This window comes from Sciurus carolinensis, chromosome 17 (genome assembly GCF_902686445.1).
Source record: "Sciurus carolinensis chromosome 17, mSciCar1.2, whole genome shotgun sequence".
Taxonomy (NCBI): domain Eukaryota; kingdom Metazoa; phylum Chordata; class Mammalia; order Rodentia; family Sciuridae; genus Sciurus; species Sciurus carolinensis.
The window spans coordinates 32,236,902-32,253,295 of record NC_062229.1 but is presented as its reverse complement, the minus strand read 5'-3'; the positions used below and the strand labels follow the sequence as shown (position 1 = coordinate 32,253,295).

At 41.5% G+C, this 16,394-nt stretch overlaps 1 protein-coding gene across 2 annotated transcripts in view; it reads right to left on the bottom strand.

Moving 5' to 3' along the window:
- Trank1 (tetratricopeptide repeat and ankyrin repeat containing 1) overlaps positions 1-16,096 on the bottom strand; it is a 96,426-nt gene extending 80,330 nt beyond the window's left edge. For both annotated transcript variants that reach the window (XM_047531907.1, XM_047531908.1), the window contains exon 1: positions 15,819-16,096. In XM_047531907.1, coding sequence (XP_047387863.1) covers positions 15,819-15,841 — 23 coding nt within the window. In that variant the 5' untranslated portion in view covers positions 15,842-16,096. The remainder of the gene's footprint in view (positions 1-15,818) is intronic.
- Positions 16,097-16,394: the final 298 nt, after the last annotated feature.

Genomic DNA, 16,394 nt, shown 5'->3' with positions numbered 1-16,394 from the left:
AAGGAACAGAATGCTAAGTCATCTAAGTTTAGAATTCATCAACCATTTTAAGTTTACTAAGTACACATTCACAATTTCCCTGAAGAGACAAGTCAAAACAATTTACTGGATTATGGAACGTTGACCCAGAAGTTTTGGTTCTTGAATGTACATAATAATGCCATCTAACTTTTTTTAATTTCTTGTTTACATATGGGGGCTTTCAGTTTTTAAAATTATTTTGTTAAAAAAACTGAATAAAGACATTACTGTTAAAAAATGGTAATGATAAATTTCATGTTTTTTACCACAGTTTTAAAAAAATTAAGTAAAAAAGAAATTAATCAGAAATCCAGAAACAGAAACATTAATTCATTGATATAAAAGAATATTTTCTAGACTTATATTTCTACTCCACGTTTAACAGGAAATTTATTTACTTTACCTATGCACACTATGCTACACCAAGATCCCCAAAAGATGGCAGGATACCAAAGCTTCCCCCATCTCTGGTAGTACTTATTTACACGCATACCCGCAGCCAAGATACAAATTATTTACAAAACCACAAGAAGGTCTGACCCTATTGATAGTATAGCAATTAAAACTCATCTCTTAGCAAACATCACAAACAGATGGGACTCACAGTATAATTTATGTGACCATAAGAATAACCATATTATGCAACAAATAACATGTGCAGTTACAAATTGTCAGAGAACATATACCAACAATTACCATACATTAGTAATGAAAAGACATACAGTAGGGATCTGTCATATCCCATTATCTTAAAAAGGCCCTCTTTTTTCTGAAAACATTTTTGTTAAGGTAAAACACAGTAATGTGTGTAACATGCAGTAGTCTTAAATGTCTGACTCATTTAATTTTTATATTCATATAACTCCCACCAAAATTTGTATTTGAACATTTCCAGGTCCTCTTGCCCATTTCTAGTATAACCCCACCTCCACCAGTATTCTGACTTCTCAACCACAGGTCAGCTTTGCCTGTCCTTGAACCTCATAATCACACAGTGCCCTCATTAGTTGGTTTCTTTCCTTGAACATTATCTGTGTATGACTCATGCAGGTAGCAATCCAATTCTCCTACTGCAGAGTAGTGTTTTGTTGTATGAATATATCACAATTTATCCATTCTGTTGATGAGCATTGACTTTTCCACTTGTTGATGAATTTGAGATAATTATGAATGAAGTATAAATATTCTTATACATGCCTTTCAGGGAATAATGTCTGCATTTGGTGGGGGGGGGGGCACATTCCCGGGAGGAGAATCAGTGAGGTGCAAAGGAGATGTACTATTTAGTTTTAGTAGATACCACCAGTTTTCTAAGTGGTTGAACTGATTTATACTCCCAATAGCAGTTTGCTGAGAGTATAAACTGCCAACATTTTCAATGCTAGCTATTATCAGTATTTTTAATTTTCGCCATTGTGGTATCTCACTGTGGTTTTAATTAGCATTTTCCTGATGACTAATAATGTTGTGTGCCTTTTTTCAAGTTCATGGGCCATAAGAATGTCCTCTTTTATAAAGATCTGACTCAACCACAGAGAACTGTGTTGTTTTTAATAAGTAACCATTAGGTAACAATACGTAAGACCACTAGATAACAATGAGACCCAGTTTCTCAGCTTAGTAATATCGCTAACAGCTGGGAGAAGAATGGACTCTGACCTAGACACCTTACAGTTATCATTCAGCTATACAGCACACAAATAAGCTCAGGAAATAAATTTTCTAAGGCATCAATTGCCAATAAGTGGCTAAGGAGATTTCATTAGATTCTAAAAATAGCCTGGTGCCAGGAAATGATTCTGTAATGAAAACAGGTTACTCGTTTATGGTAGAAACATGAAAGTTGACCCTTAATGATATTTGTTAACTTAGGAAGCTCTGATACTCTATCCATTTGGCTATGGGGACCATTCGTGGTCCCTTTAAAGTAACTGCCCCTATTTAACTGAACCCCAATTTTGTTTCAGTTATTTACCTCTGTCCCTTCCAAAAGCCCCTTAGTTTTAAGGAAAGCTAACTCTACCCCTAGATTCTAAGGGTTTGATGAGCAAATCCTATCTCCCTGCCAGGGACTGGTTCAGTACTGGGTATGGGGCACAATTTTGGCCCTTAAAATAAAGAAATGTTTGTTGAAGTACTCTGGGGAAATGTTTTATCATTCTTCTGAATAAGCTTCCAGAAAAGGATCATTATTACTTGGGGCACTGTCTAATATGGAGGTGAAGCTGTGAATCTAGACATTGCGATATGTAGCTGTGTGACCCTAACTTCAGGTTCAATTTGCTTCTGGCCTAAGGATAAAGCCAACACTCAAAGAAAGAGGATAGAGCCCAGGGAATCACAGGAAAACTGATGGAAGCCACTGATTTGAGAGAATACTGAAGCCTGCCCATCTCTGGATTTACTTCTCTTTAGGTGAATCCATCAGTCAGGATGTGTCTGGTTCCCAGAAACAGAATATGTGACCAAGGTTTAAACCAGGAGCAGTAATTTTCTCACATAATCAGAAGTCAGGGGTAAAAGTAGTTCTGCATCTTTCTGTGACACCATCATAAACACACTGGCTTTGGGACCTCAATGCTTGTCTGCTGAGGGTTGAAGAAAGCTGCCAAAACTCTAGGTATATCCTTCAAGGCAAGAAGAGGGTAAAGGGAAGAGCCACATCCCTCTCCCCCACATCACTCAACTCTTCCATAAAAGAGGAAACTTTCCCAAAGTCCCCAAGTAGATCCCACCTGTCAGAAATAACCACTAGTCAGAAATAACTATCTGGATCTATAATGGTAGGCAGCCAGGGAAGAAGAGGTTGACAGGGAGCGCTGAGTTTACCAAACAACAGGATGTCCCAAAATGAACAAATATTCTTATTGCTTATTTTGGGTTTTGTTACTTAAAGCTAAAAGCAGTGTGATTTAGCTTTGACTATTACTATTTGATTTGGCTACTATAACTATTCTTGTATTATTATCTGGAACACTCTGTCCAACATGGTGGCCACTAGACACATGTAGATATTGAAATTTAAATTTCAACCAAAATATAATTAAACCTTCAGCTCCCCAGTCACTCTAGCCACATCTCAAGTGCTCCATGGCAATGAGTGGCTACTGGTTACCATACCTGACAGTGCAGCTCTAGACTATCTGCATCACTACCACAAGTTCTATTGGAGAATGTGGTTCTGGATAGAATAGCAGCCCAGGTGCAACATCTAAAATGTTATTTTTCTATTCAGTGGAAAATTTAGATTTCAATTCCTTGTGTGTGAACATGATAGATAAATGAAGACTATTGCCCAGAATTTCAGTGTGTAGAGTATTTCCATGTTCTTTGCACTATCCCATTGCCATCTCTGAGCTTCATGCAGTCTTTCTATCATGCACAGCATTTAATATATAAAGATGAATAATATCTGTAATCATTAACTAAGTTCTCTTGAAATTATTTCTGTACCACATTACAGCACACGATATGGGGGTCACAGGTTGCACTGAGTATACTCAATTTACATCTCCAAGCATCACCTATTTACTGCCCTCAATATTACATTAGAAACCAGTGCAATGCTCCATAACATTCCCATAAACATGCAACTTTAAGTTTCCTTACTACTCGTTCCCTTTAAAAAAAAAAAAAATGGAGCAACGACCTACAACATCAAGGTGCAACCCAATAATACTGCCGTTAACCTTGTAAAGCAAGCATGAAGAAAATTTCCTGGTTTCATGAAACAACTTTTTTGTTTAAGAGGGAGAAGGAAAAAAAAGTCTATTTTTCTATTGATTTGATCCCTATTTGATGAGCTGTTGAGAATTTTCAATATAGTCAACTTTAAAGTACTAAATTTCCCCTGATATTCATATTAGGACTTGACTCACCTCAGACTGACTCACTCTTGTCCCTTGACTAAACAGTATTTCAAAACATGTTTTTCATTAAAATTTAGATTACAAATGGAACAGTTTGCTATGTGAGAAAAGCAGAAGCAGGACTCCTGGGGAGGTTAATTATATTGACACTGCTTTATGATTTGATGTTTGCAGGCTTAAATTATGAGAGGACTAAAATAACCTGAGAATATATACTACAGATTTTCAAAGAAAAAATACAGGAACAAGAAAATTTTTTATCTAAAAAATGTAATTCTTATAGGAGCATTTTTTTAAAAATCTCTTTAGAAAGTATTTATGACTACCTATAAGTTTGCAAGACTTATTTGGAGAAAAAATAAAATTCACTCAAAACACTTAGTCTTGAATTTTAAAAATACTCCACATGTTTCTGCTTGGGCAAATTCACTCACAAAAAATGTCAGATCTTCCCATATTAATGACTGTATATTTTCAAAACAAATTTTTAATTTAAAAAAAAAAGATGTTTAAAGAAATTAATGGAAGGGGTGGGGCTGGGGCTGTAGCCCAGTGGCAGAGTGCTTGCCTAGAACCTATGAGGCACTGGGTTCAATCCTTAGCACCACATAAAAATAAAGAAATAAAATAAAGGCATGCTTCCCATCTACAACTACAAAAACAATTTTTTAACTTAAAAAAAAGAAATTAATGAAAGAACTCTCAAGTTCATTCAAAGGAATAAACATATCCAAACAGTCAAGAGATTTTGATTAAAACATAAGCATCAAAAGAGAATCTTCTCTAATATTTTAAAATGTGCTTATAAGATTTATCTAATTTTAAAGTGTGGTGCTAACATGTGAAAGTAAACACACCACTGGGCGCAGTAGTGCAGGTCTGTAATCCCAGTGGCTCCGGAGTCAGAGGCAGGAGGATCGTGAGTTCAAAGCCAGCCTCAGCAAAAGGGAGGTGTTAAGCAACTCAGAAAGACAGTCTCTAAATAAAATACAAAATACACTAGGGATGTGGCTCAGTGGATGAATGCCCCTGAGTTCAATCCATGGTACCAAAAAAAAAGTAAACACACAAATGTAACAAAATAGAACAATCGGAAATAAATATTACAAAAGATTCCATATGTGATAAAGGTTGCTTTTTAAATAAACTGAAAAAGAATGAATCAATCAGCACAACTATAACTAGCTAAATGTCTGGAAAAGAAGTTAAATTTCTACTTCACACTATTTAGTAAACTAAGTAATGGAACCTCCAAAGGTAATCACCAGTACCTGTGGCTATATTATATTTTTTGGCAAAAGGGACTTTGTAGGTATAACTGGGATTATACACCTTAAGACAGGGATATTATCCTGGATTATCTGAGTAAGCTCAATCTAATCACATGAACCCTTAAAAGCAAAGAACTCTCTGTGGATAAAATCAGAGATATATACGGGAAGATGAAGGCAGGAGAGAGGTAGCAGACCAAGTTCACGAAGGACTAGGCCCATCATTGTAGGCCTTGAAGGTAAAGGAACGTAGGTGGCCTTAACACACAGAAGGGCTCCCAGTTGGCATTAAATATATGGGATACCTCATTCCTACAGCTACAAGTTACTAGATCCTGCCACAACCACAGATGAGTTTGGTTGAGGATTCTTTGCAGACTCTCCTAAAAAGAGCCCAGCCAGCCAACATCCAATTTCAGTCTTGTGAAACCAACCAAGCTAACCCAGACTTGTGACCTACAGACCATGAGATGATAAATTTGTGTTGTTTTAAGTTACTAAGTTTGTGGTCATTTATTATGGCAGCAGTAGAAAACATACATCAAATGCCAAAATTAGTTCCAAATGAATTTTTAAAAAGCTATACCACAGCAATAAAAAGGAACAAATTGCTAATATACATAGCAGTATGAAGAATTTCAAAAATTGTTAGATTGAACAAAAGAAGTCAGACTCAAAAGAGCATATGTTGTGTGATTCCATTTAGATGAAGTTCTAGAACAGGTAAATCTAAACAAATCAGAAAAGTGGTTGTTGGGGCTGGGGTTGTGGCTCATTGGTAGAGTGCTTGCCTAGCACATATAAGGCACTAGGTTCGATTCTTAGCACCACATAAAAATTAATTAATTAATTAATTAATTAAAGATATTTTAAAAAGAAAGAAAAGTGGTTGCCTAGGGAGAGAGGTATACTGACTAGAAAGAGATATGGATGAGCATCCTGGCAGAGTGGAACTGTTCTATATTTTGACCAGGGTGGTTGGTCATATAGGTGTATACATTATTTGTTAAGATTCATTAAATAAATATACTTAAAATCTGTTTATTTTAATTGCATATAAACATCCCATTTTTAAAAAGTATTGAGAAAAATAAATGAAAAGCACTAAAAGAAAACATAGGTACAAATTTTAGATCATCTTTAATCACTCCAGGAAGAAATATGCCCAATATCTAACAAAGCAATGCTTACATATGGTCTTTGATCTGGGACTCACCTTAATGTCCATCAACATGGAATTGGTTGCAGGGGTGTTGTTGTTTTGTTTTGCATTATTAGGAATTGAACCTGGGGCACTATACCACTGAGTTACATACCCAGTCCTTTTCCTTCTTTTATTTTGAAACAGGATTTTGCTAAGCTGTCCAGGCTGGCCTTGAATTTGCAATCCTCCTGCCTCAGTCTCCTAAATCTCTGGGATTACAGTGTGTGCCAACACACCCAGCCAAGAACTGATGTCACAGAATTCTCACAAGAGAATATTATACAACATTTTTTTTTAAAAAAAGAACAAAGATGTACCAACCTGGGATAACCTCCAAAATATACTTGAAAAAACAGAGATACAGAACATGTGACTACTACCCTCCCTTTTGTGTAAACAATAAATAAATAAATGAGGAGCTAAATAAGAATATGTATTTGCATTTGCTTACAAATGCATAAAGAAAATCTGGAAGGAACCACCAGAAATAAAACTTTTTACTGGGGGCAGGGTAGAGGGTAGAGGAGGGAAGACTTTTCTTTTTAACCTTTATATTTTTGGATTCCTAAATGGTATAAATTTTAACGATTTTTAATGCAATGAAAAAAAGTTGGTAATCTTCACATTTGAGAAGTCTACTCTACTGATACTAAAAGTAGAAACCATAAAGAAAATTATAATATATGAATCCATGAAAACTACAAGCTCCTGTATATTAAAAGGCCCTGAAAAAAGTTTAACAGCACCCTGTCAGCAAAATTATGGGTAAAGCACTCTCACCTGTTGCTGATGACAGAGTAAAGTGCTACAGCATCTGTCCATGGAAATGTTAAATGCACAAACTTATAACATAGCTATTTAGCTGCTGGGAATTTAATCTACAAACATATTTTATTCAAGGTCATAAGGATGTTCACTGCTCCATTCTTGGTAAAAGCAAAATGATACAAATCCAAAAGTCCAACCAAGTTTATATGAAGTGTGGTACAGCTTCACACAGAACACAGTAGAGTTGTTTGAAACTATGAGGTAGATCTACATAAACAGGATGTCAAAATATGCAATTAAAGTGAAAAAAGCAAATTGGAGAGCAATTTATAGAACAACTTGGAGAACAAGTTGGAGAGCCTTAAGGACGTGTATGTATGTGTGCATGTGTGTGTACACTTCATCTACTGAGAGATTTCTTAAGAAACTAGTGAGAGTGGTGACCTTTAGGGGATAGATCTGGGAATCAACAACTGAACTATGAAAGAATAAAATTTCTGTTAAGTCACCAGTTTGTGACAGTGATTCTTTACTGCCGCCCTAGAAAACTAATACAACACCTCATGGAATATATTCATTGAATCATATAAATAGAAAGAATTTAATAAACTGAGATGGTTGAACTATAATTTCTAAAGCAAGTAATCCAAGACTTGGAGACTCTTAGGGCCAGAGCCAGGTCACACAGTAAAGAGCACCAGAGGTGAAATCCAGGCTCACTTCCTGACCTCAGCACCCTGCCCCCCATCAATTCTGGGTAGGCAGGAAAGCCAAAACTAGAACATAAGTCTTGCCTCTGGCCCATGATGGCTCACATTAATGTCCCAGGGACTGTGGGGATCTCTGCCCATTACTGAGTATAATTCCTGCAGTATTTACAAAACCTTTGTTTTGTTTACCCAACAAAAAGAAAATATCTGGTGAAAATACAGCCCTAGAATATGCTTATTTTTCAAAGTGGTTCCCTGAAACTACCAGTCAGTTAAGCAACTACAGTTAAGAAAATCTGTAAACCTCAAGACCTTGCCCACTTTACAAGACAGATAAGGCTGACGATCAGAGGTGGGGTCACCACTGGGATGTTTGAAAATGGCCCCAAATCTTTTCCTACTGGATTGTTCTTTGGGAAGAAGAGCATCTGTTTACAGGTCCTAAGAAACACTTCCAAGCTAGAGGACAGTGTCACTCCATAGGCATGCTCTGGTTTGGCTGCTCAGCTCACTGCAAAGGTCTTCTCAGAGGAGATTAAGGTGCACAGAGACAAGCCCCAGGGCTCTCCATGTGTCAAATGTAACAGGTCAGAGCCCTACTCTGGGAGTTTTTGAACTAGGACTCTGGAAAGAGTCCTCTGGGGTAGGAGGCTCCAAAGGGGATCAGCCTTACTTCCCAACCTGAGAAGTCAATATTCAGTAAGAGAACACAACATCTATACCCAGAGAGAAGAAAGGCAGAAAGAGGGGCTTCTGTAGACCCCAAAATAGCTGTCTCTGAATTTGGTTCATACACACCCTCCAGAAATATCTTCCTCACCAGCCTGTCTTAATGCAATTGGTCTTTCCATTGCTCTCCCTGTTCCAGCCTCACCCAGCTCCAGCTCAACCTCTTCAACACCATCAGTGATTCAGTCCCCAAATCTATCAGATCACATGCTGTGTCCAGGTTGAAAAATCCTCCAGTATCACCCATGGCCTCACTGCCTCCCCTGCCTCCCAGGCATGATTTCCATGCACATCAGCTCTTCCCCAGGGAACTTTCAGATTTTCTGGGCCCTTCTCTGGCCACATAACTGCTGCTGCTCTGAACACCACTGTGTAAGCTCTTTACTCACTCTTTTGGACATGTATTTCCAACAACGGCATCTATGTTTTAGGCACTGTGCTAGGTCTCAGCAGCTCTGTGCTAAACATTTATTTATTTAAATGTTTTTGCTAGCAGCCTAAACTCTTTGGGCAGAAATTAAGTTTTCTGTTAATCCTTATTATTTCTGCAACCCAAAGGCTCAGCATGGTTGAATAAATAAATAATTTCCTGGCTGCTTCTTTATCTGAGACAGATGATTAAGCTGGAGGAACGAGAAAGAAAGAAAGTTTGGGGAGAGTTAATTTGGACTAAATGATTTCACTAGTAGTGTTGGATTTCTTGCCATTTCCTGGAAAGCCAAGAAATGTTGAAATGTCAGCTGTTCCCTTGGATAAGATGCTAAATCAAAGCCAACCACACAAAATACAAACCAGAAATAACCAGATTAAGTCCAACCAAAATAAAATCACTGAAGTTGTTGGCTAATAAGGGGAAAAATGAGAACAACATCTACAAATTAATAAATATTCATTCAGAATTTAATGGTCAGCATTCAAGGCCACATATCCGCACATGCAATTTTTAGTCCTGGAGATTCAAAACTGTTAAAAGTAAAGAATAATCCTATAGATCAGCAGTTCCTAGATTTTTGGAACTAGCAAACAATAACATTTGCACACTCAAAAAGAAATTGAAGGGGACCTAAAATAGAGTTGTCAACTCATTATTTTGCCAAGTAAGAACATTTTCAAAAAAATGAGTACCATCTACCATCCCCATAATTTCATCCCTTGACAAAAAAAAAAAAAAGAATATTTTAACTACAAAGAAAGAAGAATGTAAACTCTGACTAAAGACAATCATTCTAGGAAGAACAAGCTAAGAGCCTTACACCAAATTTTCATTTTGGAAGGCACACAGATGATTTGGGCCCTGACCAACAGACATTTCAAGTCCTAAAAATCAAGTCAGACCCCTGGAAGATGATCAAGAAATAACACAAAAGGTCAAAGGTAGATCAATTTCTACTACTGGTGCATTTAACCTCCAAAGAGGTGGCCTTGAGAAGACCTCCCTCTGTTTGTGGCAATCCTGGACCCAGGAAACCTCCTCAGAGGCCACAGACTGCTGTTTTCCTTATTGCTGTGTGACTGAGAGTAATTTAAGGCAGTTGCATGAGAATAGGTAAAATGTTTTGTGCACTTACCATATGACAGGCCTTGTGCTAAACCCTTCCAGGCATTTTCTCACTGAATATTTCATACAACATTCAATAAAAAGGGGGCACAATTAGCACAATGTTAGAGTTCAAAAGATTCACACAAGTAAATGGAGTTCTCCAAAAAAGATACAAACACAAACCAAAATCTGTTTTAACAATCCCTGGGAGAGATGAAGTACACAAAGGGTGAGGATGACTGGGAAAAAACAAGAGAGTAAGCTTTAAAATCGAACTGCTACAAAAGGCAATCTGAAAAACAACTGAGAGGTTAACACTGCACATTCTACCTCAAGACAAATGAAGAGGTTAAGCATCCACCAGCTGGAGTTTCCAGCCATTTATTCTGAAATCTTGATTCAGGTATTTGTGCTAAATCCCCTCATTTAGGCTTCTGCCATCCCTTGGAGCACCTGGGAGCTATACATGGTTGTGAAGTTGAGAAGCCAGAAGGGCACAAGGCATTCCTGTGACAGGTCTTGAACAAAGGTGCTTTCTCAAAGGAGATCCTGAGTTATAACTAACAGCAGTCCAGTCATTCCCTGCTCCAGATCCCTCCCCTAGTGTGTCTGTAACACAGTCATGTACCCCATAACGTTTTGGTTAAAATGACTGCAGATATGAGGGTGATCCCACTAAACTGTATCACTCAGTGACATCCCAGCCTTCCCTGTGTGTGTAAGTACACTCTATGATGTTCACACAATAATGAAGTCACCTAAGGATGCATTTCTCAAAAGTTCTTTAATGAAAGCATGTCTGTTTGAAATGTTAATTCATGGCCTCCACACCACCTCTCCCTCAACATGAAGGGCAAGTCAAACCCAGAGGAGAAACCAGAACACCATTAGCTACTGCATGGAGAGGGTACGACTGGGTCCAGGAGATTTCCATTAATAAAACTGACCCCCCTCCCCTGAAAACAGAAACAACTAAAGAAGGGTAGCTCTTTACCAGTGCTGGGAGGACCTAAGTTCTAGCCCCAGTTCTACCACCAGCTGATAGTTTCCTGAAACACAGGGCCTTGATCTGGCCTTGAAAAATGTATAGACTTTGGCCAGGTTGATTCATCCACACTCCCACCCTCTAATGTTAAGCTTATAAATAAAACATGGAGAGAGAGAGAGAGAGAGAGAGAGAGAGAGAGAGAGAGAGAGAGAAAGAGAGACACACTTTCCATGGCTCCTAATCTTGTTTAGAATAAAACCCAAATAGCTAAGATTCCCATACACATCACTTCCCTTACCTTTCCACCATTACTCCAACACTATGCCTGCTGTGTTATACTCACATGACTCCAAATTCACCTGGCTCCCTCCTACTTACAAGTCTTTGCCTGCATTGTAACCAGGCTGGGGCTAGCACCAGAGGATGACATAAGAATGCAATATCTTCCTCACAGAACAATACGCCCAAAAGCCTGAGTTCAAATCCCACTTTCACCTCTTTCAGGCCTGATGTCAGACAGCAAAATTCACTTAACCCCAGGCCTCAGTTTCCTTGCTAGAAACAGGAACAATATTACCTTACATGACTGGACTGGACTCCACATTTTCTCAGTCAAAAATATTGTCTATTATGTTCCAGGCACTCTATTGGATGCTTGGAGTATGTGAATAAGACTAACAGAAAACCACTACTCCTCTCATGAGGCTCCTATTCTGTGTAAATAGAGCTGTAAAATGGGGATTACTCATAATACTTCTATGGAAATTAAATAATATATGAGATACACTTTACATAGATCCTACCATAAACTTAGTATGATCATATTGGTGTTTGGAGTAAAATTTCTTTTGTTCACCATTATTCTTAAGACAAAGCTGCTCCTTTTATCTAAAATGTTCTTTTCTCTCTCCTAGATTCTCATTCCACCTGCTTGAAGTTCTCTTCATCTGTTTAGGTACAGCTCAAAAATGGACCTCCCATACTTCCTCCTGGGATGCATTCAGGAGATAAAAACCCCAGTGCTTGCCTACATTTTCACTAACCCATTCTCACAGGTATGCCCAACATTAACTCTGTTCTATCATCATTAGTGGGCCTGTTATATATGTTACACTCTTCTTAGCCCAATACATCTGAGGAGCAAAACTGACCTGAAAAATGAAAAGCAAAAGAGGTGAGGATAAGTAAGGAGAATGAGCACATCACAAAGAAATTCTGGAGGCTAGATTATGAGGACCCTTAGTACCAGAACAATGTGTTCAGGCCTGAATGAGATGACCCTAGAAGTCACCAAGTTTGAGGGTCCCCAGGTACAGTGGACTCTGATAGGCAGAGAATGAGATGGTCCAGAGTTGACCAAAAGAGACTGCCCAGGAGGTCACAGTTAAACATGAAGGATGAGTCCAGTTCAAGGCTGCTATCTAAACATTCTTGTCACAATAAATCAAGATTGCCCAGAATGAGCTGGGCACAGTGGTGCATATCTGTAATCCCAGCTTCTCAGTAAGCTGAGGCAGGAGGATCACAAATTTGAGGCCCCCTGAACAATTTAGAGAGACCCTGTCTCAAAATAAAAAAATCTAAAAAGGGGGCTAGGGATATAGCTCAGTGGTAGAGCACTTGCCTAACATGCATGAGACCCTAGGTACTGCCAAAAAAAAAAAAAAAATGCCCAGTATAATGCTAATATTCATTATATATTTTCTACATTAGCCTTGTCTCCTCCAAAATATCATCACTGCTTTTCAGGGCTAGCAACCCTGACCCCTTTTCAAGTGTCATCTTGTTGACAGAAAGACCCAGTGCTTAGAAAATACAAATACCTGGGCTGGAGATGTGGCTCAACGGTAAAGTGCTTGCCTACCATATACAAGGCCCTGGGTTCCATCCCCAGAACAGCAAAAATAACTAAATAAAAACATTCCAATATAAGTAGTATCACTGGAACATCAAAGACAGATAAAGCTAAACCCAGACAAGCATGCTCTGGTGACTGCAGCATGGGCATTAATACTGAGGGTCAACATCCAGGCAATAAACAGAGCTGATTCAGGTAAAATGAGTGAAGGGTACCACTTTACTCACCCAGCAAGTTCACTTTTCCAGATTTTCAACAAAACCAAGGAAATAAGGCAACACTTTATTATACAACCTGACATCAAGAAAAATGTCAGGTCAGGGAGAATAAACAACCAAAAAAAAAGAAAACAAAACAACAACACTGCTCTTGGTTTCAACGCTACGACATTTTTGAGTTCCAAAGATGCCTGTTGACCTGCTTCAACACTTTTTTAAAAAACTAAATTCACCTGTTCTCTCCACCACTGCCCCCAGCATAGAATGCTGCTAAAACTTAGTGTTATCTTTGCTAAGAAGAAAGTCCATTTCCCCCAAACTACTCTTCCTTGAAAAGATTTCTTATAGTGTTTGGCCTTGAGAACCTCAGGCCACACTCCAAGGAAACTTGTTACAAAAACAGTGAGCCTGTGGTCATTCTGGGGGCAAATCTCTGACTTGTCAGCTTCACTTGCCCATCTGGAAAATCAAAGGAGGGCTCATTCCTCAAGATCATTAAAAACAATGGCCAGATGCCCACACTCCAACCTCCACTTCAGTTCTCAAAAATATCCCAAACCTGGGACCTGCAGACTCTTCTTTGCTGCTAAAAGAATCTTCATTCCAAAAAGCAAAGATAAAATAAGAGTGTATGCACCACAGAATAGGTCTTTGGTAGCAACCACAGAAAAACAGAACCAAGTTATAAAAGAAAGTTTAAGAATGCTAGAGGGCAATGCTAGAGGGCAAAGTCTCTATTTGCCAGGGGCAGAGAAGTCAAGAAAGCAGATGTCTATTACCAAATCCACTACTCTAGCAGCTAATGACTAAGGAATGATGGTCTTCCTAGGTTGCAACTTCTTCCTCTAGGAAACAATTAAGGACCAATTCTTGACACTGCAGCTGTGAAATTCTAATCAGACTTAAAGAATCCTCTTTGGAAGCTAGAGGTCCAAAGTCTACCACAGCCTTGAAGCACTCTCCTTTCTTCTCCTTCTAAAATATGACGACAAAAAAAAAAAAAAGGATTCATTATGCACCCACCTTCTCAGCACTCCCCAAATGCCCCATTGGGCTCCCTGTGGATAGACAGTCAGAACCAGTGTAACCAAAAGCATCTGTAGCTCTGCAGTTGTCACCTAAAACTGGTCAGTCAATCATAAAATCAAGTTAATGAATTATGACTAGCTTTTTAAAATAAGATTAAGTCCAACAGAATGGAAAGAATCATGGTGCGTCATTTTGTAGAGAACAACTCTACAGAAGCTCTTGATGCAGTTTTATACACTCTGTGTATGTGGGTGTGAGTCTCTATAGTGGGTCTTGGTCAAAAAAAAAAAAAATTAAAAAAACTTAAAAACCCACAGGCCTGTTGCAGAGAGATTAGAGTGTGGGACAGCATGCCACATACATCCATCCCACCTCTATCCCCCGTAGAGGACGCAAGAGTCTGCAAAGGGTACTCCGGACTCAAGAATCCGTCCTGCAATCCAAAAAACAGACTTGACTAAAAACAATTGAAACAAACTTCTGACACCTGCCACCCACACCCCCCAAGATGGTACTTTCTAGAAAGCACCAAAGAGGATGTTCAACAAATCACACCATTGCGGTAACAGCCTTGCCTCAAAAGGATGCCTGGCTTACAAGAAGGCTCAGCATTAGGCAGCAGGAGAGAATGTCAGTATGGGAAGGTCAGACCCTTGGGTCCCGGCTTGCCTGCAGCATGGCAAATGGGCCGAGGCAGATCAGGAGACTGGAGAACTCAGAATCTCCTTTTTATTCCAATTTAATTTGTTTCCTTTATTTTTCAAGTTGCACACCTCCCTAGAAAATTTCCCTAGGAAACACCAAAGCTTGCATCAACCCAAAAACGCCCCCAGTTGGAGAAGAGGTGGCCCGAACTGCAAGCCCATGTCTGTGGGGCTGAGGGCTCCCCGCTAGAGCGAGGGGCGGGGGGGGGGGACTAGGGTTGGGGAAGTGAGCGGGGCGAAGCGCTCTTCCAAGGGTCCGAACACCCGCTGGGAAACGCTCCGAAGCATAAGCTGGGGCTTCGGAGGGCTCTGCTTGCCAGCTTTGGATCCCCCTGCCACCCTGCCCCGTTACTCGGTCAGCGGAGGAAGGTGGGCCCTGTAGCCCCGTTCGGGCAAGCCCATCCGGACAGGCAGGGAAGGAGGCCTCCTCCTGCCGGGAAGAGGCCAGCGCTCTCCAAGTTCCCCACAAATCCCGCCCTTCCAGCCTGGCGCCGTTCCCTGCCCCGCAGAGCCCCGCGCCCGAGCGCCAGCCTTCCGGAGTGCGTGCCCCGGGGGCGCGTCCGCGGGGACTGTGCGGGCGACCCGGGGTCCCGTAGGAGGTGGAAGTGGGCCGAGGGCGACAGGTTCGAGGTTCCGATGGGAGCCAGGAAGGCCGCGCGCCGCCGCAGTCCTGTCGCAGCGCGTGCCCTCGTCCCTGGGGGCTGGAAGGCCACAGCCGCCCCCGCGCCCGCCCCCGCGCGACAGGCCCAGGTCTGCGTCTGGACGGCCGCGGCCTCCGGGGGATGGCCCGGCGGGCCTGCTGCGCCTCCGCCTCGGGGGTCGCGGGCTCCCGCGCAGCCGTTTCCCGCCAGGCAGGGGCGCGGGCCCGGAAGGCCAGAGGCGCCCCGCGCTCCCCGCGCCGCTACGCACCTAGCTGCCCGCGGGTCCCACATGGCTGGGGCCGGAGGGACCGCGCCGGGACCGCCGCCGCCTCGGGAGCCGCTGCCCGGGGGGCGCGCGCGGCGGGCGGTGCGGAAGCCCGCAAGGTCCGGGCGCCGGAGCGCGGGGCAGGGGCGGCGCGGGGCACCGGCCGCGCGCGGGGGCCCCTGCTCCCTGCGGCTCGGGTCCCCAGCCGTGTTGAACGGAGCGGGGGCGCCGGGGTCCCGGCGCCCAGGCGGAATGCAGCCGCAGATCAGACCGAGGCCAAGTTTCCACGTAGTTGCGAGAGCCCGAAAACTGTCACGTGCACGTCGCCGCTGGGTGGGAGGGGGTGTTTGTCATCGTGTTCAAAAGGGGCGTTTCGGTGTCTCACATCATGCATGTGAGGGCTCCAATGGGGTGGCTCTCGGCCGCCTTTGAAAAACGAGTGCTTCGCGCCCGTCGCCTCGAGGGTCAGGGCGCACACTCCTGCCCCAGCCTCGGCCGTCAGCGGACTCGCTCCCCTCAGTGGTCGGGAGGCCCAGCGTGGTCGCTAACGGCCTCGGTGGCGTCCCTCCTTCCCTCCGT